This window comes from Diabrotica virgifera, chromosome 7 (genome assembly GCF_917563875.1).
Source record: "Diabrotica virgifera virgifera chromosome 7, PGI_DIABVI_V3a".
Lineage (NCBI taxonomy): Eukaryota > Metazoa > Arthropoda > Insecta > Coleoptera > Chrysomelidae > Diabrotica > Diabrotica virgifera.
The window spans coordinates 44,930,364-44,955,751 of record NC_065449.1 but is presented as its reverse complement, the minus strand read 5'-3'; the positions used below and the strand labels follow the sequence as shown (position 1 = coordinate 44,955,751).

General features: G+C 31.4%; 1 protein-coding gene across 1 annotated transcript in view; it reads left to right on the top strand.

Annotated features, from left to right (window-relative positions):
* LOC114329221 (intermembrane lipid transfer protein Vps13D) overlaps positions 1–25,388 on the top strand; it is a 184,098-nt gene that overhangs the window by 110,175 nt on the left and 48,535 nt on the right. The window contains exons 24-29 of the mRNA XM_028278261.2: positions 3,781–4,001; positions 6,668–7,056; positions 16,137–16,279; positions 18,263–18,642; positions 23,293–23,476; positions 24,755–24,934. Coding sequence (XP_028134062.1) covers positions 3,781–4,001; positions 6,668–7,056; positions 16,137–16,279; positions 18,263–18,642; positions 23,293–23,476; positions 24,755–24,934 — 1,497 coding nt within the window. The remainder of the gene's footprint in view (positions 1–3,780; positions 4,002–6,667; positions 7,057–16,136; positions 16,280–18,262; positions 18,643–23,292; positions 23,477–24,754; positions 24,935–25,388) is intronic.

Genomic DNA, 25,388 nt, shown 5'->3' with positions numbered 1-25,388 from the left:
TGTCCAAAGAACATTCGTAGACATTCATGGAATGTTCCAACAGAACATTCTAAGAATATTTAAAATGCTGACACAGCACATTCCAGGGACTTTCCAGGGACATTCGTGTGCATTTGGGGACATTCCAGGAATGTTTGGAATGTCCTGTGAGTACATTCTAGGAACATTCATGGAATGTTTTGTGTTATTAGGGACAGTCCTTCCATCTTCTTCTCGGTTTTCCTCTATCTCTCTTTCCCTTGTTCTAACTTCTAACAGCTCTCTCCTTCGTTCTACATAGTTATCATTTCTACGTCTGACATGACCATACCATTGCAGTTTTTGTTCTTGAACCTTTTTTGAGACTGTAGTTACCCCTTTAGGCTTTTTCCCTATCACGTCGTTTTTGATCTTGTCCCTTCTACCCAACATCCACCCTAACATTTTTATTTCAGTTATCTTCATCTTCTTGTCATGCCACCTTTACAGGCCACACTTCTCCGCTGTTCACCAACGCAGGCCTCACCACATTCTCGTATATCTTTCCTTTCAGCCCTTCCCGATTGTCCCACGTTTGAATCAGTAGTTTTTTATTTGGTGTAGGGGTATTTGTGCTCAGCTCGTCTATATACAGTGGAACTTGCTTATAGCGTCATTGAAGGGTCCAGTAAAAAAATGACACTATATCAAAGTGACGTTATAAAAGAGGTAGAGAAAAATGAAAGTATGTAGTACTTCTTTTAGTACTACAAATTGCCTTATTAAAAAGTAAAAAGATAATTACTAAATTAAAATCTAAAAACAAAACGAGCCGAACACAATATTACGGTAGCAAAAATCTCTTAAACAGACTGTTCTGAAACAGAAAATTTGACTGTTAGGATGGCACTGGTAAAATGAGAAATCAAAGAACTGTACACAGTTGTCAAGGTCAAGTAACTGTACACAGAAGGGATAATTTTATTGGCCTTTCTCACATTCTTAGAAGGAACAATGCCGCAAAGTCGGAAATGCGTTGCACTTTATTCTTCATAAAATAAAAAATGGACAACCTACTGTACAATTTTATGACGCTATAGACGAGGGTTACTTCAGTTTTAGCCGATAAAACGGGGTTTTTAATAATGTTATCGAATAGTGTTTGGCCGGACCTATTAAAAATTGGCGTTACAACTGAGATGACGTAACTACCGAGGCCGTAATATCCAAGTTTGACTGTATTTAATATATACAGGGTGATTGATTAGTGTTAGTGTTAGATAGCGATAAAAGTTAATAACAAAAAGTGTAGCCAACTTTGAGCTTCACATTACAAAATTAGTTAGAATGTTACAGGGTGTTCGATAACATAGTGGCAGACCAAACTTATGTTTTTTTAAATGGAACACGCTGTATTTTATTTTATATTCGAAATCTTCTTAACTTCTCCATTATAAAAATATAAAGGTTTGGTATGGTTTACAGGGTATTTACAAAGTTATAATCAATTTTATATGAAAATCGTAACAAGTTCAACTCCCTGTATAAATAAAAATAAGCACAACGGCAATGGTTTATTGATGCCATATTTTTTATTTATTATCAAAATTTTTAAAAATGATTGATACCGCTAATTTTCTTTATATCTAATACGTGGTGAGTTAAAACGCAAGTACATTATTTTCTCAGTAATTTTAAATGGAATACCCTGTATTTTATATCACTATTGAAAAATACCATTACCGTACTTTAATTTGTATACAACATTCCCTATGTCTAAATTTATTAGTTTTCGTTATATTTTCATTTTTTAATTTACCAGTAGCGTGGCTACTCAGATTACCAGAATTTAATAAATGGGACTGATTTTCTGGAGTTACTTTAAGAATGAAGGTTATAAAATGCCTCCAACAACAAGAGATGAGATGAAAAGTAGAATACAAAGTGTATTTCGAAGTGTAAATTTACAAATGCTTCGTAGTGTAAGTAACTCATTCCATGACCGTTTTTAGGCATGCATAAATGTGTTAGGAGATCATTTTCAACAACTTATGTAATTCAATATTCAAAATATTTTATTAAAAGTAGCTTTTAATTTTTTCAAAAGTATTGTATTTTGTGTTCATGTTTTTTTTTTGTAAAATTTTTTAGTGATAAATTACTTTTCGTTCTTTATTTGTTACATTTACATACAAAAGTAGTTTTTAATTGTTTTCACAAAATGTTGTATTTTGTGTTTGTCTTTTTTTTTGTAAAATTTATAAATAATAAATTATTTTTCTTTGTTTATTTGTTACACTTACATACAAAAGTAGTTTTTAATTGTTTCAAAAATGTTGTATGTTGTGGTTGTGTTTTTTTAATAAAATTTATTGCTAATAAATTATTTTTTTGTCTATAAATTGTCAGATTTAGACCCGTAATTAATAATTTGCTCTGAAAAATGAAAATATCTCGATAACTAATAAATTTAGACATAGGGAATGTTATATAAAAATTAAAGTACGGTAAAATGGTACTTTTCGATAGTTATATAAAATACAGGGTGTTCCATTTAAAATAACTGAGAAAATAATGTACTTGCATTTTGACTCACCCTGTATTCAATATAAAGAAAATTAGCAATATCAATCATTTATAAAAATTTTGACAATAAATACAAAAATATGGCATGAATAATCCATTGGTTTTGCGCTTATTTTTATTTATACAGTGAGTTGAAGTTGTTACAATTTTCATATAAAATTGGTTATAACTTTGTACATACCATGTATAACATAACAAACCTTTATACAGTTGAGTCCGCGAGTCTTTACCCGTGCGTTATTAATACCTGGCGAGATAAAACACATACTTTTTATTTAGTATCATTCTCTTCCACGCATGAAATTAACGACAAACCAGCTGCCGCCTGTTATTAAATAAAAACACATGTTATTGTTATGAACGATTTAGACTCAGTGCATTGAAAAGAGATAGGTACAAAGAAAGACGATTGGGATGGCTTCACATATTTTAAATACAATTTCTGACGTTTTGGTTTGTTTACTTTTGTGGTTGTCAGTTTGTTGAATTTTTTGCTGTTATTTTGTCGAATTTTTGCATTTTGAAGTTTTTTTATAGTATACAAACAGTTGTTTTCACAACTAATTTTATATTGGAGTTAGAAATTTTGTGATAAATCTATGTTATTTTACGATAAATTTTGACAACGTACAAAGCTAACCTCATTGTTGACACAGTTGAATGCTTGTGTTTAAGGTTCCGTCAAAGTGAATAAATTGGCAAAAAGAAAATGTTATTGAATTTTTTTATAAATTCTTTATTGATTTATTAATCAGTGATAATAAAATAATTTATTAAGCTACTTCAAATGTAGCTGTAATTATGCATCAAAATTTTAAAGCAAAACTTAAATTTGACATTCTACTTATTTGATAACGTCAAATTTTATACTACAACCCGTGATCGGAATAATATCCACTTGCCGTTGCGTTTAGTAAATATCCGACTTATTTCGTATGCTTTAAATGATGACGCACGGGTAAAGACTCGCGGACTCAACTGTATTTTTGTAATGGAGAAGTTAAGAAGATTTCGAATATAAAATAAAATGCAGGGTGTTCCATTTAAAAAAACATAAGTTTGATCTGCCACTATGTTATCGAACACCCTGTAACATTCTAATTAATTTTGAAATGCGAAGCTCAAAGTTGGCTACAATTTTTGTTATTAACTTCTATTGCTATCTATTACTATAACGGATCTACGGAGCTTTACCCCATTAATCAATCATATAGTGAAATTTAAAATTGTTTACAGGTGAAAGCAAATCGTATTTCCCTATGCATTATCGACGACTGTGGAGATTCAGATGTACCTTTATTAGAATTGTCATTCACAGATGTACATTTCAACCAACTGTTACCTGAATTCAATATTAAGGATCCTATATATCCCCAAGGGTATATTGACTGTGTTTTAGCCATTGATTACTATAATCGAGTTCTCTCAGGATGGGAACCTATGTTGGAACCTTGGAAGTAAGTTTTACTGTATTTGCTTATAGAAAATGTTTTCTGGATAGTAGAATTAATGGTATTTGTAATAGACTAAGAGCCGCTATAGGTGAAATTTCTTAATAATTTTAGGCACGATGGGACCCTATAACTTAAATAGTAGAACCTAAAAGAAAACGTTTGAACATTGTGCCGTCACTTTTCAGTGGCACATGCGTCGACAGTGGCGCATCAAACTTTCCACTTATGAACGGGATAAATAAATTAAAAGTTACCCTCCCTTACTAACAGAATTATTTTTTTTTTATTTTTTTAAGTTCTATGTGATTAACACATAGGATTCAGCGTAATTTTAACCCACCGCCCCCTTCCTCCTGCCCCCCTATCAAAAACTTCATTTTTCGTTTTTATTTTTTTTTTTTTGGTGGGAGGCAATCAATTTTAAAATTTCAAAAAATTCACACGCATAGCTGAGGCTTTTACAAAACATGCCTATTTTTTATAGACCCATAAGTAGAGTGTACATAACATAAAAAAATTAAAAGGATTTTTTTTTCAAAAAAGCGTATAACTTTTTTTGAGGAATAGCTGCAGGTCTAATTTTTTCTTAATCTTATGTGTTTTATCAAACACTATATTTTTAATTTTTTTCAGATTTTTCCGTAAGGCCTTCAAAAATCTGAAAAAATGGTTTTTGGGGGGTTTTGGGGGATTTTCCCTATTTTATAGACTTCATAATATATCAAATCAATTTTGTTTTTATAGGTTATATGTAACTTGAAGTAACTGAGTCCTTTAGAATATTTAAAAATCAGAAAAACACGTTCAAACCCCCCAAAACCCCATTAAAAAACAGTTTTTTGGATTTTTGAAGGTGACCAGCGTTACAGAAAAATTTGAAAAAGATTAGAAATATAGTGTTTGATAAAATACACAAGACTAAGAAAAAATTAGATCTGCAGCTATCCCCCAAAAAAAAGTTATATACTTTTTTCCAAAAAAAAAAAAAATTTTTTTGAGGTTATGTACACTTAACCTACAGGTCTATAAAAAATATACGTGTTTTATAAAAGCCTTAACTATGCGTGTGAATTTTTTGAAATTTTAAAATTGATTGCATCCCACAAAAAAAAAAATCGAAAAATAAAGTTTTTGATGGTGGGGCAGGGAGAAGGGGGTGATGGGTTAAAATTACGATGAATCTTATGTCTTAATCACATAAAACTTAAGAAAATGAAAAAAATTAAATTCTGGTAATGAGGGAGGGTATTTTTTAATTTATGTATCCCGTCCATAAGTGGAAAGTTTGATGCGCCACTGTAGACGCATGTGCCACTGAAAAGTGACGGCACAGTGTTCAAACGTTTTCTTTTAGATTCTACTATTTAAGTTATAGGGTCCCGTCGTGCCTAAAATGATTAAGAAATTTCACTTATAGCAGCTCTTAGTCTATAAGCTTTCAAACAGTAATCATATACTGATGGCCAAAAAAATGCAACACCTAGAAGGGCAAATTTTTGAAGTTATACTTCTTTAGGCGCGTTGGGAGTAAATTTATATGTGCGCGAATTCATCAAAAGTCTTGGTCCTGGGCGCAGCTGAAACGTTAAATGTGCTCTGATTGGGTAATTACAATGAACTGACAATAATTGTTCAATATGTCGGTTATGAGTAAACAAATGTTGTGTATATTAGCTTTTATTGTTGTGAGGACAGAGAAAAAGTAGGATTAAAATTGTAGTGACTTTTTAAATAGTTTTTAAAAGCAACAGGTATGTAATTCTAAATGTTTCAGTATCGTAATAAAAAATTACATAGTTACCTACCTAACTATTTGGAAAATGTAAAATAAACCTACCTAGTATGTAATGATTTGATTTACATAATTTGATTACCAACAAAATTTCTGCCAATATTCATCTAATATTGCTTTCTTACTCTCTGTTTTGTTGTATTTTAATACCTATTTAAATTCCACAAAAATCAAACTAAGTAATTTGGTTAAATTCAGAACTGTCAAAAGTTTAAAACGTTCAGTTGGTCTATCTTCCAACATAATGCATACGTCTCCGTAGCCGAAATCTAAAGATACTTGAATTTTAAAATTAACTGCGCCCATGGTCCGCAGGTTCAATCCCCAATACAAACTTTTTATTTTTTTTATACATTGTATGTTTGTAAGTATATTATTATATAACTTTCTTTTCAAAAAATACGTATTTAGTAAAAAAAATTTCAACAATTATTGTTCAGAAATCATTTGTGGCATTTTTTAATGTGTTTGTGTGTTTATTCTTTTATTTTTTTTAATTTTTGGTATTGTCTTAAAAATTTTTTTTGAAAAGTAGTAAGTATTAAAATTAGTTTAATATTTAAATAAAATATAAATAAACTGTTTAAAGTATATTAATTTCGTTGAAATCATAATAATAGAAGTATAATTTCTTACGTGCGTACAAAGTACACACACATTCCTTTTTTATATTTGTTTATAGAAGTACTCATTATAATATTCTTATTATTTGATAACATTATAAACAAATTTGCAACGCCATTTTTGTCAAAAAATTAATAATTAGGGGCTCCAAAAGTGTTTTTTCGCCATCAGTATATTTTGTCAACTATTTTGGCATTCTTTTATATTTTAAGAAACTAAGAGAACACTTATACAGATTCCTCTTATCTTTCAGATGCAAAGTTAATTGGGAACAGACGAACTCTCAAATGCTATTAAAGTATCGCCTAAGTTTAAAAGTAGAATCTAACGAAATCTTCAATCTGAATATAACCTCAACCGTTATAGAACTGTTTGATCAAGTTAAAGTAAACTGGATTAGAGATTACCGCACAATAGCCCAATTGAAGAGTAACGCTTTAGCGGTAGATAATGCTGCAAACTACCGAAGAAGATCACCTTTTGTTCCTTTCGCTTTGAAAAATCTTACAGGATCAGCACTAACGTTTACGACGTTTGTGTCAGAGTTAGATAATTATAGTTCTACACCAATTGGAACTCAAACGGAAAATTGGCTGAATGTAAATCCTGGAGAAATTGTTACATTTTCTTTTACAACCAGAGGTATGATTATTTTTGCATAATATATTTTGAATATATATATTTTTTATTGCCATCTAAGATTTTTTACAATCTGTTACAATAAAAACGTAAAATTGTTTGATTTTACAATGCTAGAGAGATGTAAGATCTTCTTTAGTTCAGAAAGCCACTGCGCATCCGCTAGGAAAAATATTCCGATTCGGATTTTTTGCACAGTCTTATTGAAAAATGATACCTTTTAACAAAGGGCCTAGCCGGGTAAGATGGTGAAAAGTGCCCCCAGCTCGATTTAAATTCCATATAGGCCACTTTTTAGCACATATAGAGGAACTCACTTTCTGAAATTTTTAGCCCCCTAGGTGGTCACGTGACCCCCCTAGAGCCTAATTAGGCTTTTTATGTTTTTATTTTTTATCTCAGCCGCGTCAAGAGCTAGCCAAAAACTTTATTTAAAAAAGTTGTAAGTTTCAAAAAGATCTATATGAAAAAATTTTTTTTTTATTTTTTGGCGGGAAATTCGAATTTTTAGAACAATTTTAAACTTTTAAATAACTCTAAAAAAAAAACTAAGACACTCGTTTTTACTAAAATCAATTATAATGTGTAATTTTGCACAATCTTTCACCCTGAATTTTTTCAGATTTTTAAAATTGGTGAAACGTACCTTTACAAATAAAAAACCGCATTTTTTCGGTTTTTTTTTCGTTTTTTGATACAATTTTATACATATTTTTCAAAAAAGGTAACACTGTCACTAGAATAGGTAAAAAACTGAAAAATAATTGGGGTTTGCTTAATAAAAATTTTTTGTAACGCCATCCATTTTCAAGATACAGGGCGTTGAAGAAAACAAAATTTTACACATTTTTTACGATTTTGCTGAAACTACTGGCAACATTGTAATAAAACTTGGCGGGATTTAAGAGGTGGTTATTGTGCATGTTTTGACATACAACTAAGGATTTGATATTCATCATTGGCGCGTATAGGGGTAATGGCCTGAACTTTTTAAAGAATAAAAATAGTACGCCACTGACATATTTCAAATTAACAATCGTTTTTGAATTCCTCGTTCAATTTGTGACAAAAAATGTATCTTCTTATTTTTTCATACGACGCGCCGTTTTTATTCAAAAAATAAAAGATCTTAACCCTTACAAAGTATTCGAACCTCTAGTAGTTTCTGCATCTACATAATAAATAAAACTCGTACATCCATTATCAAAATTAATTCGAATACTTTGGAAGCGTTAAGATATTTTATTTTTTTGCAGGAAAACGGCGCGTCGTATGAAAAAATGAGAAGATAGATTTTTTATTGCAAATTGAACGAGGAATTCAAATATGATTGTTAATTTGAAATATGTCAGTGGCGTACTATCTTTTTTTCTTTGAAAAGTTCAGACCATTACCCCTATGCGCGCCAATGATGAATATCAAATCCTTAATTGTATGTCAAAACATGCACAATAACTACCTCTTAAAACCCGCCAAATTTTATTACAATTTTGCCAGTAGTTTCGGCAAAATCGTACAAAAATATGTAAAATTTTGTTTTCTTCAACGCACTGTATCTTGAAAATGGATGGCGTTACAAAAAATTGTTATTAAGCAAACCCCAATTATTTTTCAGTTTTTTACCTACTCTAGTGACGGTGTTAAATTTTTTGAAAAATATGTATAAAATTGTATCAAAAAACGAAAAAAAAAAACCGAAAAAATGCGGTTTTTTATTTTTAAAGGTACGTTTCACCAATTTTAAAAATCTGAAAAAATTCAGGGTGAAAGATTGTGCAAAAATACACATTATAATTGATTTTCGTAAAAACGAGTGTCTTAGTTTTTTTTTCAGAGTTATTTAAAAGTTTAAAATTGTTCTAAAAATTCGAATTTCCCGCCAAAAAAAATTAAAAAAAATTTTTCATATAGATCTTGTTGAAACTTACAACTTTTTTAAATAAAGTTTTTGGCTAGCTCTTGATGCGGCTGAGATAAAAAATAAAAACATAAAAAGCCTAATTAGGCTCTAGGGGGGTCACGTGACCACCTAGGGGGCTAAAAATTTCAGAAAGTGAGTTCCTCTATATGTGCTAAAAAGTGGCCTATATGGAATTTAAATTGGGTTGGGGGCACTTTTCACCATCTTACCCGGCTAGGCCCTTTGCATGTTGCTAGGACCAAAAGTGGGTCAAAAATTTTTTAAACGTTTTTTTTGTTTTTTTCCTAAAATTATTTTTTTGCACGGAACAAAGTTTTTTTTAGGTTTTTTGGATCATTCCAAACAGAAAAGGTCTTTAGTGACTTTTCTCTAAAGTTGATAGTTTTTGGCATATAAGCGATTAAAAATTGAAAAATTGCGAAATCGACCATTTTTAACCATCAAAAACTATGTGAAAAACTAAACATTTGAATGTTGCCGAGGGATGTAGATATTCTTTAAACATCGATTGATGAAATCCCGAAGAGTTTTTTGCAATACAATATTCAAAACTCCTTTGTTTTTTAATTGCTAATCAAGCGTGCGCGACACTATTTTCCACCGTTGCATGTGTATACAGTATGGTGCAAATGAGAGGAATAAATTCGTAATTTCGTAAACCGGCGTCTTTAAGGAAAAATCCCGAAAGAGGTCGATTTTTATTTTTAAGTTATGATATTGTGGCATATATGGTATACTAGTGACGTCATCCATCTGGGCGTGATGACGCAATCGATGATTTTTTAAATGAAAATAGGGGTCGTGTGCTAGGTCATTTAAAAGGTTCTTCAATTCTCTATTCAGGAATATAAACATTAACATAATTATTTATACAGAGTGTCCAAAAAAAGTTTTTAATTAAATTATTTAAAAAAGAAGAATGTATGTAATTTATTTAATTCAAAATACATTTTACTGTTATCCGAAAACTAAAAAATGTTTATATCACAAATAAACATTGCTTTTCGATTAAATTCAATGTTCAAGCCAGCTCCCGCCATCCACCTGCTTCTTGGAAGTTTGAGCATTTAATTTAAGCGAAAAGCAATGTTTATTTGTGAAATAAACTTTGTTTTTTGATTTGTGAAAGCAGTAAATTGTATTTTGAATTAAATAAATTACATACATTCTTCTTTTTTGTCAAATAATTTAATTTAATAAAATTTTTTTGGACACCCTGTATAAATAATTATGTAAATAAACTGTCGAAACCCAAAAGACTCCATCTTTAAACAAATAAATGTTCAAAAATAATAAAATCTTTGGATTTCTTGGTTCGGAAGCAGATTCTTTCTTATACCTATTCCCCATTCTTCTAAAAATTGCAAGTAAAAGGGTGATGAATGTAGAGACATGGGGAGTCTACATAGTTGCACTCCACAACATATCAATTCACCGAGGTAAAGATCAACAAATCTGCTTCCTAGTACTCGATACGTGAGTAAAACCGTGGGTAGATAAAAGGCATTATATTTAATTTCGATTCAGAGATCATTACCATCTTTCTATGGACCATTTCGAACTCTTTTGTTCTCATCAGGAAAGCATATGCAATGATGCTCTGAATCGAAAAATAAATATCTTTGCCATTCATGTCAGTTACAAAATATAATTAACATTTAGACGCTATAGCGACCTCTTTTAACAAACTGTCGAATCCCAAAAGACTCCATCTTTAAACAAATAAATGTTCAAAAATAATAAAATCTTTGGATTTCTTGGTTCGGAAGCAGATTTTTATACCTATTCCCCATCCTTCTAAAAATTGCAAGAAAAAGGGTGATGAATGTAGAGACATGGGGAGTCTACATAGTTGCACTCCACAACATATCAATTCACCGAGGTAAATATCAAGAAATCTGCTTCCTAGTGCTCGATACGTGAGTAAAACCGTGGGTAGATAAAAGGCATTATATTTTAATTATGTAAATGTTTATTATACTAAATAGAGAATTGAAGAACCTTTCAAATGAGCTAGCACACGACCCCTATTCTCATTTAAAAAACATCGATTACGTCATCACGCGCAGATGAATGACGTCACTAGTATACCATATATGCCACAATATCATAACTTGAAAATGAAAATCGACCTGTTTCGGGATTTTTCCTTAAAGTGGCCGGTTTACGAAATAACGAACTTATTCCTTTAATTTGCACCATACTGTATACACATGCAACGGTGGAAAATAGTGTCGCGCACGCTTGATTAGCAATTAAAAAACGAAGGAGTTTTGAATATTGTATTGCAAAAAAACTCTTCGGGATTTCATCAATCGATGTTTAAAGAATATCTACCCCTCGGAAACATTCAAATTTTTAGTTTTTCACATAGTTTTTGAGGGTGAAAAATGGTCGATTTCGCAATTTTTCAATTTTTAATTAGTCCAGGGCGCATCTGTTTTGAGATGGACGTTGAGAGGTGACTCAAATTTTTTTGCAGAAATTGCTTGAAAATAAATCAAATAATAAAATTTGAGTTATCCTCCCTCTCAAAAAGGTCCGGAACATTGTTTAAATAATCAAAATGTCAAAAAATTAAGGAACAATTCGATTTTGTTCTTCGTTTCTTGATTATAACTTTAAAAGTGTTCATTTCCGAGAAAAGTTGTACTGACATAAAAGTTGCATAATTAAATTTTCTACAATATGGAATTGGTTAAAAATTTAAAAAATAGTCACCCTAGTTGCAAAATAGCAATAATTGCGAAAAAACCATACAAAAACAAGTATTCGCATTTTACGTTTTTCAACCATTTATGCTACACTTAGGACCTTCATATTTCACCAACAAAAACTTTATAATACGGTTAAATATTACTGTAAATTTCATTAAGATGGGTTCAATAGATTTTGTAAAATAAATTTTGCAATCCAGCTTTCGCAAAAAAAAATCATTTTTTCAAAATGTTACAGGACTGAAAATAAAGCAGATAGTAAGTTGAAATTTTTTTTAATTATAGAAGTGTACTGTACCTTTCATTTCCAATTTGCAAAATTAAAATCCATTAATTACCACGGCGCCAGGAAATTTTTTAAATAAACAATAATTTTTGGTGCTACGCGCAGGACAGCGGTGTTCGATTCACACAAGTTGATTTTCACCAAAATTTCTTCCAATCTTTATCTAATATATTATTTTCTTACTCTATATTTTGTTGTATTTTAATATTTTAATTCCACAAAAATCAAACTAATTTTATTATTGTTTGTGAAATATTATTTAAACAATTGAATATGTTTAAAAATAATAAACTTTTATTTTTAAGTTAAAATATATGAACAAAGAAAGTTTTTGCTAATAAAACTGTTATTTCCAAGGATAGAGTATGTGTTTTTATTTTGCAATAAACAAATTTATTTATTTATATCGAAATTTAATAAAAATTAAAATGTATCAATCATTATCAAAGGTCATTGGAATGCCCAATCAGAGGAAAAACTATCCGCTGTCCTGCGCGTAGCACCAATAATTAATGTTTATTTAAAAAAATTCCTGGCGCCGTGGTGTTATCGATTTTAATTTTGCAAAATTGCAAATGAAAGATACAGTAGATATATATACGCAAAAAAAAATTCAACCTGCTATCTGCTTTACTTTCAGTCCTGTAACATTTTCAAAAAATGAATTTTTTTTACGAAAGCTGGATTGCAAAATTTATTTTGCAAAATGTATTGAACCCATCTTAATGAAATTTACAGTAATATTTAACCGTATTATAAAGTTTTTGTTGGGGAAATATGAAGGTCCTAAGTGTAGCATAAATGGTTGAAAAACGTAAAATGCGAATACTTGTTTTTGTATGTTTTTTTCGCAATTATTGCTATTTTGCAACAAGGGTGACTACTTTTTAAATGTTTAACCAATTCTATATTGTAGGAAATTTAATTACGCAACTTTTATGTCAGTACAACTTTTCTCGGAAATGAATACTTTTAAAGTTTTAATCGAAAAACGAAGAAAAAAATCGAATTTTTCCTTAATTTTTTGACATTTTGATTATTTAAACAATGTTCCGGACCTTTTTGAGAGGGAGGATAACTCAAATATTATTATTTGATTTATTTTCAAGCAATTTCTGCAAAAAAATTTGAGTCACCTCTCAACGTCCAAATGTACTAATATTTTTACAGATGCGCCCTGGTCTAAATCGCTTATATGTCAAAAACTATCAACTTTAGAGAAAAGTCACTAAAGACCTTTTCTGTTTGGAATGATCCCAAAAACAAAAAAACTTTGTTCCATGCAAAAAAAAATAATTTTAGGAAAAAACAAAAAAAAAACGTTTAAAAAATTTTTGACCCACTTTTGGTACTGGCAACATGCAAATTTGTTAAAAGGGGTCCTTTTTGAGTAAGATTCTGCAAAAAATCCGAATCGAAATATTTTTCCTAGCGGATGCGCAGTGGCTTTCTGAACTACTTACATCTGAGAGTCTTTTCATCTCTTTGCTTGTTGGTTGTTGAGAAGATTGTATACCAGCGTGTTAGGATGCACGCGCAACCTATTTTGATTGTGTTCAGAAATTTTTTTGTACTTTTCAAATACTGTTAGTATCTGCAGATCTCTATGTAAGACGTCATTTTGGATATACCAAGGGACATTGGCGATTGTTCTTAGAGTTTTAAATTGAAACCTTTGTATTTTTTTTTTCTATATTAGATAGGTGTGAGTTTTTTGCCAGAATATAGTTAAGTTTTCTGTATAAAATTCCTAGTTGTAGTCTTTTCGTCCATATATGTTTGGTCCATGTTAATCGTTTGTCTAGATTGGTGAATTTCCAGAGATTTTACGTCATCCTTTTCGGGTAAAGGATATCCGTCGAGGTTAACTTGTGGACATATATCTCTTTTTGAGTAAATGTAATATGTCTAGAGTTTGAGGGGTTTACTTTAACTCCCCAGTTTAAACCTTCATTAGTTTTGTTGAGATGTAGCTGAAGTCCCTCTGATGCTATTATTGGATTACTATGAGAGATTAGGAAAGCAGTATTATCTGCAAATTTTGCAAGCATTAGGTTATTGCTTGTTAGTAAGTTAGCTGTATATATCAGATACGGTAAGGTAGGTTTTTCTTTAACTTGTACAAAAGTCCTGTGTGCCACATCTTTTAAAATCTTGAGACGCATCTAAAAAGCTGTTGCTTGTTTCGAGACTAGTTCTTATTGTTATGTATAAACTGCGAATTTGTTCTATTGTGGCATGTTGGTTACGAAATCCGAATTGATGGTCACGTATGAGATCCTTTTTGTCCAAGATTGATTTGATTTTTCTCAACAAAAGTTTATCAAAAAGTTTAGAAATGACTGAGAGCAGACTAATCGGTCGGTATGAGTTGACACCTTTTGGAGCTTTACCAGGTTTTTGAACGAGTATAATCTGTACCACTTTCCATTGCAAACGTAAGTAATGCAGACTAAACGTAGCATTGAATATCACAGTGATTATTCTGTAGCAATCATCGATTAGTTCTTGAAGGACTTTACCCGTCATGAGGTCGTATCCGGGCGCCTTACTAGGTTGTATCTCATTCTTTATTATCTGTTTTGCTTATTCAATGTTAAACTTGGAGATTGATAGTTCAATTTGAAACGGAGAGTGAAGAATAGAATGAAATGGTTCTTCTTGTTCTAGAGGCATTACTCTAATTAATGGACTAATTACTCTCGAAAGATTGTGCGAATGTCTCGGATTTCTCTGTGTCTGTTCCTGTCCACTTAACTTTGGCATTTTTTAAAGGAGGTATGGCGTCTTGTGGTACTTTTGCTTTTCTCGTCGCCTTCTATAAAGAATAATTTGTAGCTTTGAACGGCCTCAGATTTTCTAAATATGTTTTTTTTCTACTTTTAACAGTTTTTTAAGTATTCTAGTAATTCTGTTACGTTTGCTTTGTAAAAAGGCGTGTGTGTGTTTTGCCACTTTCACCTAAGTTTTCTTTTCTCTTCAATCAAGTTTTTATGCATTCACAGAACAATTTATGTTTTACTTCCATACTGTTCGTTCATAAGTAGCACTCCATCCCGCCTTTTGTGTAGATGTAATAAGATGTTATACTGCGTTTTCAATTTGTTTTTCTGTTTTAAGTGATAAGTTCGTTACATTTGTTGTGTTCGTGCACTTCGGCTTCGGAATATGTTCCAATTTGTTTGGTTATTAGTTAGTACTGGAGACTCTGAGTATGACTTTGGAGTCTATGTCAATTAGATTGAGCGAGTGATCTGACGAAAGGTCCTAACATGATTCTATTGCTGAGTAGTTAAGAGATATCTTCCTCTGTTATGCGCTGGAGGTCTTTCTCTGAATCTTTTGCCCGCTACATTGCCTTCAATGGACCGTGATAGTCGTGACGTCAAATCAATGTTGGCTACTCTGGAATAATTGCCAAACAAAACAATAATCTGTCAACAATTCACACATTGTGTTTATTTTCGTTTTTATAATTGGAATATATTGCTTGTAAGATGTTTAATTTCTACAAAATGGTAAGGTGTTGTGTACCCGCGATTGTAATCAATGTTCATAGTATATTTCCCACCATATTTCCAAATAGGACAAGTTAAGAACCTTAAAAAACGCAGTAAGTACTATATGTAGTATGTAAATCCTTGATTTTGTGTAGAAATAGTTATAAAATTAAAAGCAGTATGATTGATATGACAAGGATTGTGTCTTTAGAAAAAATGTGCAGATGATTGTTAAAACAAAATAAAATTAAAAATGATTACACAAATCACGTGTATAATCAATTGACAGTTGCTTTGTTTGCTATTTTTATATCAATATTTGGAAACTTTTTTGACGTTTTGACGTCACACTATCACGGTCCATTGTCATTCGTGTTCACAACACTAGTCCTAAAATCACAATTACCGTTCTGCAAAATTTCAACCATTTCGCTGTGCTGCGTAGTTGCCGACCGGCATCTAGAATCTTTGCCATGCCTCTATCTACAGCGCATCTTTGGATCTAAAAATTCCGAGAAAACTCAGCTGTTCAGATATAAAGATTGCCTACAGTTACTTTAACCACGCTATTTTATTTTTTAATTGTGCCTTATTGCATTTGGTAGATTTATCATGCACGTTTTATAATAATGTAGGTTTTGATACATTTATATTTTTAGATAAAATGAGGCATCAAAATTCACATAAGATGCGAATGCATCAAATAAAAGTGAAAGTGGATGGATGGAACTGTTTGGAACCTGTCACGGTCGATAGAGTTGGCGTATATTTTCGAGACACATGTGCTGAATTTCAGGCTAGGGTAAGAATTACAATTTTTTTGAAGGTGATATAAAGGGCCTAGCCGGGTAAGATGATGAAATGTGTCCCCAACTCGATTCGAATTCCATATAGGTCACCGTTTAGCATATATAGTGAAACTAACTTTCTGAAATTTTTAGGCCCCTAGGTGGTCATGTGACCCACCTAGAGCCTAATGAGGCTTTTTATGTTTTTATTTTTTATCTCGGCCGCATAGAGAACTAGCGAAAAACTTTAAATAAAAAATTTGTAAGATTTAAAAAGTTCTGTGCGAAATTTTTTTTTAATTTTTGGCGTGAAATTTAAATTTTAGAACGATTTTAAAATTTTAAATGAGTATAAAAAAATAACTAAGACATTCGTTTTCACGAAAAAAATATATAACGTGTATTTTTGCATAATATTTCACCCTGAATTTTTTCAAATTTTTAAAATTGGTGAAACGCACCTTTAAAAATAATAAACCGCATTTTTTTGTTTTTTTTTTCGTTTTTTGATATAATTTTATACATATTTTTCAAAAAAGGTAACGCCGTCACTGGAGTAGGTAAAAAATTGAAAAAGAATTGGGGTTTGCTTAATAAAAATTTTTTGTAACGCCATCCATTTTCAAGATACAGGGCGTTGAAGAAAACAAAATTTTACACATTTTTTACGATTTTGCCGAAACTACTGGCAACATTGTAATAAAGCTTGGCGGGTTTTAAGAGGTAGTTATTGTGCATGTTTTGACATACAATTAAGGATTTGATATTCATCATTGGCGCGCTTAGGGGTAATGGTCTGAACTTTTCAAAGAAAAAAAGATAGTACGCCACTGACATATTTCAAACTAACAATCATTTTTGAATTCCTCATTCAATTTGCGATAAAAAAACTATCCTCTCATTTTTTCATACAAGACGCCGTTTTGCTGCAAAAAATAAAATAACACTTCCAAAGTATTCGAATTAGTTTTTATAATGGATTTACGAGTTTATGTAGATGTAGAAACTACTAATAGAAGTTCGAATACTTTGTAAGGGTTAAGATGTTTTATTTTTTGAATAAAAATGGCGCGTCGAATGAAAAAATAGGAAGATAGATTTTTTGTCACAAATTCAACGAGGAATTCAAAAAGGATTGTTAATTTGAAATATGTCAGTGGCGTACTATCTTTTTTCTTTAAAAAGTTCAGACCATTATGCGCTCCAATGATAAATATAAAATTCTTAATTGTATGTCAAAAAATGCACAACAACTACCTCTTAAAAGTCGCCAAATTTTATTACAATGTTGCCAGTAGTTTCGGCAAAATCGTAAAAAATGTGTAAAATTTTGTTTTCTTCAACGCCCTGTATCTTGAAAATGGATGGTATTACAAAAATGTTTTATTAAGCAAACCCCAATTATTTTTCAGTTTTTTACCTATTCTAGTGACGGTATTGCCTTTTTTGAAAAATATGTATAAAATTGTATCAAAAAACGAAAAAAAAAACCTAAAAAATGCGGTTTTTTTATTTTTAAAGGTGCGTTTCACCAATTTTAAAAATTTGAAAAAATTCAGGGTGAAATATTATGCAAAAATACACATTATATATTTTTTTCGTGAAAACGAATGTCTTAGTTATTTTTTTATACTAATTTAAAATTTTAAAATCGTTCTAAAATTTAAATTTCCCGCCAAAAATTAAAAAAAAAATCAGACAGACATTTTTAAAGCTTACAACTTTTTTATTTAAAGTTTTTCGCAAGTTCTCGATGCGGCTTACATAAAAAAATAAAAACAAAAACCCTAATTAGGCTCTAGGTGGGTCACATGACCACCTAGGGGGCTAAAAATTTCAGAAAGTTAGTTTCACTATATATGCTAAACGGTGACCTATATGGAATTCGAATCGAGTTGGGGGCACTTTTCATCATCTTACCCGGCTAGGCCATTTGGAGACAACTATACTCCTTTACCTTATTATCTATTCTTTTAATAAAATTTCGTTTGTTCTAGATGTCCGAATTGCCTTATGCGCGTATTGTCTTCGATGTGACGTTAGAAGGCTCCGCTAGAAAATTGGTAACAGTCCGTTCGGCTTTACAACTCGTCAACAACCTCCCTCAAGCAGTCGACATCAAATTGGAAAGCAAATTACCCAGTGATGATATCACGAACATGTTCTGGGTTGCTAGTCAGTTATTCACGATACAAACCAACGAAACTTTAGCCATTCCATTAACGCATGCACATTCACAAATTAATATTAGACCGTCACTATCACCACAGCTGTACACGTTTTCAGTACCTGGTATTTCATGGACTCAAGTACCCAATGGAGCGGACAGGATATTCCAGTTGGCCACCTGCCATTCCCACAAAGGACACAATTATAGGTAACATTTATTTGCTTAATAACTTTGAAACGAGTATAAGCGATGGACTACCCAGCTAATTGAAATAATATTCGAAAATATTACTTCAACCAACTAAGATAGCCATCGTTACACCCTTAGCTTAGCTCAGTCACTCAGGTGTGTGTTCGTCTTGTCCTAATCTTAGATATGAACTCTGAAAATTTAGAATGGTAGCAAACAAAACAATATTTTTAACTAATTATGTTTATTGTTCATAAAGATATAATAAATAAAATGACTTAGTAAATTGCATTAACAAATGTATTCAAATTCTTGCCAAAAAGTAACAATTCTGGATTATACTTATGGCTTTTGGTAGCTGATGGTATCTTCTTGATGTTGAATGGTACTGCTGCTGGTTCTGCAACTGGCTCTGGAGACTTGGATGTTCTAGGCCACCAGGCCTACAGGTGTTGGTTGGTTGCAGTCAAGATGGAATGTGGTTGCAGTCTAGATGACATGTCCCTCGTTGTTATATCGCCGGCGATTGAGGATTCCTGAAGCTCCCGGAGGGAGGACGTTGATTTTTATCCTAAAAACTAGAAAAGTAAAAACATATCAACGATCAAGAAGAAAAACCAAAATGTACCTTTGCCAAATAGTATTCAGAAATAGTAATTGACAAGGGTAAATTACATAGAATTTAGATGAGGAGGATAGTTAAAATTTTGATTACTAAACGTGCATATATGTAAATTAAAAAGATAATATATTTGAAACTAAAATATCAGAACACATGGTCTGACATTGGAAGTTAGGTTAGATAAAAAAACATTAGAAAAACTGTTAGACGGAGAAATATAATTACAATATAATATTATCCTTACCCTAAGAGGAAGATTTGTTGAAATGAAAATGATTTATTTTTGGAATTACATGCCTTTTTAAGGATTAATTTTTCCCTTCCAGTGTATGTCAGGGAGTAGGGGTCAAGTCTATGAAGTGACACTGTCATTGAAAACGACATTTAAAATGACAACCAAGTACTATGAAGTAGCGGCATGTTCCGTATTGAAAATACAGATATTTGGAGAGTATGAATATACGAGGTATGTTCAGTATGATGATTTAAATGAAAGAGATATATTAAATAGAAGATAATAAAAGAGGGTAATAAAAGAGGATAATCAAAGAGGATAATCAAAGAGAGAGCGCCAACCGATTTTTAAAGGGGAAAATGGGTAAACCAATTAGAAGAAGATAATTATTAATGAAATATTAAAGGAAATAAGGTAAAATAATTATTTAAAATAATTATTTAAAAATAAAATATCAAAGATGTGACGTTTGTAACGTTACAACTTCATGTAATGGTAAAATATTAAATTGAAAATGGGACCTTTTTCAAGAGCCACAACCTTTCTCTTGGTATAAAAGTAAGAATACTGCGATGCTACGTCTTTTCTGTCCTTTTTTATGGTGTTGAATCAGGGATCTTGAACGAAGATATATGCTGGAAATTGGAAGCATTTGAGATATCGGACAATTCTTAAAATCCCGTAGACTGACCGGGTCACAGATGAGGAGGTCCTTAGAAGAATGGGGAAAAACCGAGAAGTACTAACCACCATCAAATCTCGAAAGTTGGAATACTTTGGACACATTATGCGAAATTTATCCAGATATGCCATCCTGCAAGGAAAAATATTTGGAAAGCGAGGTCCAGGAAGAAGAAGAACATCCTGGTTAAAGAACCTCAGAACCTGGTTCAACACAACATCTGTGCAGCTTTTCCGCGTTGCTGCAGATAAAGTGAAGATTGCCATAATGATCGCCAACATTCGTCACGGATAGGCACATCAAGAAGAAGAAAATATTAAATTAATTTATGTGTAACCGATCTTAGCATTGTTATTGGTTGTAAAATTAAACAACACAAAGATGATAATTCTTAGTAAAAAGTAACCTTAACAAACAAACACTTATATTTACTGAAGACATGGACTAATTATTACAGTTATATTACTTTGAAATAATACTTATTCTAAAACTCTACGAACTATTTTAAACCAAAATCGTAGTAATCCGAAAATCACTAAATTAATAATTTATGCACAAGAGTATATTTCTCAGTCTCTTCGCCGTTATGCACAATAGAGAAATGAGCTCTAGACGTCACGCAAGCAATTTTGATACTGCTCATCAAACCTTTTCCGGTAAAACTATTTTGGGCAACCAGTAATAAAACGCTCATAGTGGATAGGGTCTCATACCCATGGTATAGTGGATGAAATTCATAGGATCGTAAGAAACTGTCGAAAGGATTGTTTGATTGAATGATTGAAGACGATATGTTACACATGAATTTGCGAGACGATTTTGGGAGTGGAAATCTAAGCGCCAACAGTAGGTTTATCCAAGGTATCCTCTTCTCGTAGTTTTCAGTCATTCATTGCTCTTCTGATGTTCTCATTCCGTGATCTGCATGGTATACCCTATTTTCTTCCTAGTGGTCTCCAATGAAATATTCTTATCGCTCGTCAGACATTCTTAATAAATGTCCAAACCAGTTCTTCGTCCGTTTTTCTATAGTGTACACCACCGTTTCTTTTGCTTTCACTCGAGTTCTTACTTTATAATTACTTTTCCTGTCTGTTCCTGAATCCAGTACGTTCGTCTCCATTTTTATTTGGCTACCTTTATACCTCTAAAAATGTTTCATAAATATGTTCTGATGTTGTAAAAATGTTTTCCTTCGCACATTCCTTGCCTTTAATGAGATATTTACTGATCCCAGAGCTCTATATTTTATTATGGTCTGAGTAATTTTTTTGTAAACTCAGTCCCAAATATGTAGTAGTGGAATTTTGACATTAACTGAGCTTTCATTGCACGTCCATTCTCTCTCTTTTTTATTGTCTTATTTTTATGAGTTCTTCATTTCCTTATTGACAGTGTCATATGTCACTTTAATACACTAAGCGCCAAAATTAACGCACCACCTTAAAAATGGGACATTTTTAATGTCTCATATTTCCTAAACCTGTTTTAGATTTTAGTGATTTTTTTAATATATTATAGATTTATTCTTCAAGAATATCAATGTAATAATATTGTTGCTAAACAGATAAGTGTCATTGTATACCGGGTGTAACAATGATAGTGTGTTTTTTCCTCAAAGTTTGGAACACCCTGTGGAATATTCTAGCCTATATAAAATATTCAAATTACAACTCAACTGTAACCTTAGGCTATCTTAACATTTTGCTTTTTGATTCATTCGCTTATGTTAAATAATAAAAAAGTTAGGTACTTTAACAACTAGCAACTTTCTTCATCAATACAGGGTGTTTCTAAATAAGTGCGACAAACTTTAAGGGGTAATTCTGCATTAAAAAATAATGACCGTTTGCTTTATAAACATATGTCCGCAAATGCTTCGTTTCCGAGATACGGGATGTTGAATTTTTTCTTGCAAACTGACGATTTATTTATTGCTCTAAAACCGGTTGAGATTGCAAATGAAATTTAGTAGGTTTTAAGAGGTAGTTATTACGCATTTTTTGACGTACAATTAAGAATTTTATATTTACCATTGGCGTGCATACGGGTCATATTACCCGGTCATATTACCCGTATTTACGCCAACGGTGAATATAAAACTCGTAATCGTATGCCAAAAAATGCGCAATAACTACCTCTTAAAACCTACCAAATTTCATTTGCATATCTCAACCGGTTTTAGAGGAATAAATAAATCGTCAGTTTGTAAGAAAAAATTCAACATCCCTTATCTCGGAAACGAAGCATTTGCGGACATATGTTTATAAAGCAAACGGTCATTATTTTTTCATGCAAAATTACCCCTTAAAGTTTGTCGCATTTATTTAGAAACACCCTGTATTGATGAAGAACGTTGCTAGTTATTAAAGTACCTAACTTTTTTATTATCCAACATAAGCGAATGAATCAAAAAGCAAAATGTTAAAATAGCAAGGTTACAGTTGAGTTGTAATTTCAATATTTTATATATGCTAGAATATTCCACAGGTTGTTCCAAACTTTGAGGAAAAACACACTATCATTGTTACACCCGGTATACAATGACACTTATCTGTTTAGCAACAATATTATTACGTCGATATTCTTGAAGAATAAATCTATAACATATTAAAAAAATTACTACAATCAGACAACAGGTTTAGGAAATATGACACATTAAAAATATCCCATTTTTAAGGTGGTGCGTTAATTTTGGAGCTTAGTGTAATTTGTTTCTGTATCTATATTTCTTTTCTTCTTATTGTTTTTTGTTCAATCACGCACATAATATAGTCCACAATTTTTGCTGCAATTTCGCTATTATTTGCAACTCTTTAACCATAAAGTACCATAAAGTTTCTCATCCCTTCTCAAATTTTTTAGTCATCATATGTATCCTTTTTAATCTCAATATTATTAGGTTTTTCTTCTTAGTATGTATTTCTTCTATGTATTCGAGTATTGTTCTAGTTGCCTTGGTTCTGGTTCTCTTGTTTGAGTTTGCATAGTTGTATATTGATCTCATTTTTAAACTTAACCTCATCTACTTTATAATCCATAATCATTTCTTAATTTTTTCTCCATGAGTTCTTGCATTAGTTTGATCCTATATCAATATTGTGATTTATTTTATAATCTTTGTTTTAGATTTTATACGGAAATTGTTAAACAAGAAGTATTAATACCGAATAGGATTAGGCATGAACCGGCTCACACTATATTCCTCTTACCAGTAGTGGCAATTGAAAATCTGTTGCCAGTAGATATGCGTTACACTCTATCTGCTCAACAAGGCATAATTAAAACAAACGCCAGTACAACAGTTCATAACGTAAGTAGGTATATAATAGGATTTAGTTTTTGTTTCAGGTACCTATTACTAATCTGTGTGTATAATCTGTTTTTGTTGTGGCATGTCTATGTTAAATATTGCATTTATACGGGGATCAGCCACAGTTTATTATAATGACAATTACATGTTTACCTAAAAAGATTTGATATTTCGAGTACCATTCCGGAAATCGTTTTCAAAAAATATTAAGAAATTGTGTTGAAAGAGTGTATAACTGCCAAGGTGTTGAGGAGGTTATGTCTTATCAAAGTTGAGGTTGACATACTTAGCCACGATGGTATAAGCAACAGCCATGCATTTGAGTGTTTCTTCACTATTTCTGTGATTTATGCGGTTCTGTGTATGAAAGTAGTCGTACTGGGTTTGTGTATTGTATGTTGAAGACGTGCGTCTCATATTTTATCATCCGCTATTGTTGGTATATTCTTGTTGTTCATTTCATTTTTCTTCATTTAATAGGATAAGCGCTGCTTCTTTGATTTTTCTCTTTTTCATGTTTCCTCCATGATTATCGATGCATCTTTCCATTGTACTGTGTGTCCATTGTACCAGGCATGTGTGCATATTTGTTATTTATCGAAATCTCTGTTTTTATGTATGTTGCATGCCCATCTATTCTGTCGCTTAGTGGCATTGCAGTTTCTCCAATGGATGCAGTTTTTCCGCATAGAAATTGTTTCATTCACAGGGTATTTTGTAGATTCAGTTCTTTGACCTCTCTTGTCTGTTGTTGGGTTGCGTTTTGGACAGGACAGATCTGAGTGTGTTAATTGTTTTAAACATTCCTGTGATGTTGTAATTGCTTCCTGTCTTTTTTAATTTTTTTTGATAAGGCTTTTACATATGGAATTGTTGTCATCGTTGAGTCCCTTCTTGTGTGTGATGTTGTGATGTTTTCTTTCTTTTATATTGTGGAATTCTTTGTTTATATTATAAATAACAATGAAGAGTCATTTTTTGTTAAAATTCATTGGAGCATGTGTTTTGGTCAGTATCATAATCATATCATAATGATTTCATAATTCATTTTTTGTAGTTTACGTGATTTGAGTGGAAATTTAATTATCTATTGGTGTGGATTAGATTTCTGTAAACTTTGGTTGCGTATCTTGTATCTTCTTTGCTAATTAGCACATCCAGAAAAAGAAGGGAATTTGTTTTTCCATGGTGAATTTGATTTATTCTTCTTTATTGTTGATGACTTTCATAGCGGAGTAAAAAGAAGGAATCTTAATAGTATTAATTTATTTATTGTAGGTTGATCCTGATTCAGTGGAATTGAAAGTGGAACTAGATAATTTTCGAACATGCAACAACGTCATCGTACCTGTTGGATGTACAACCACTTTCACGTGTCGCGTTAAACTTGAAGATAATCAACAACGTAAATTACATCTGCAAGTAATGGTGTCTTTTAACAAAGGTGCAAAACTGAAGGTAATGAAATGGTTTTCTTTCTTCTAATTTATAGTAAATTTTAGTCACTTAATTTATGTAGTGTTTATTTATATTAATACATTGACTAGGCATACTAGTGTACACTACACTATACTATACTTATGGTGGCATAATTTGTAAGCTGTGGGGTACGGGCGATAAATTTAGTTCTTTTTTTTTTCACCATATTTTCTTACCTTAGTAATGAAATCCACCTTTTATTTTCAACCAGATCCTTTTGAAGCACAAAGAATCTACATATCCCTCTTTCACTATAGTGTTTACAATCCAAGACAAAACACATTACCATTTTTATTATACAAAATACAATGGTCAACAAAAGTTCCTAAACTTTGCTTGATTAATATCACTAAAAAACTATATTTCATAGAAATTTAAGACCGAATTATTGTGGTATTATCTTAAAAACACTATACCTGGCAGAAAAAGCAGC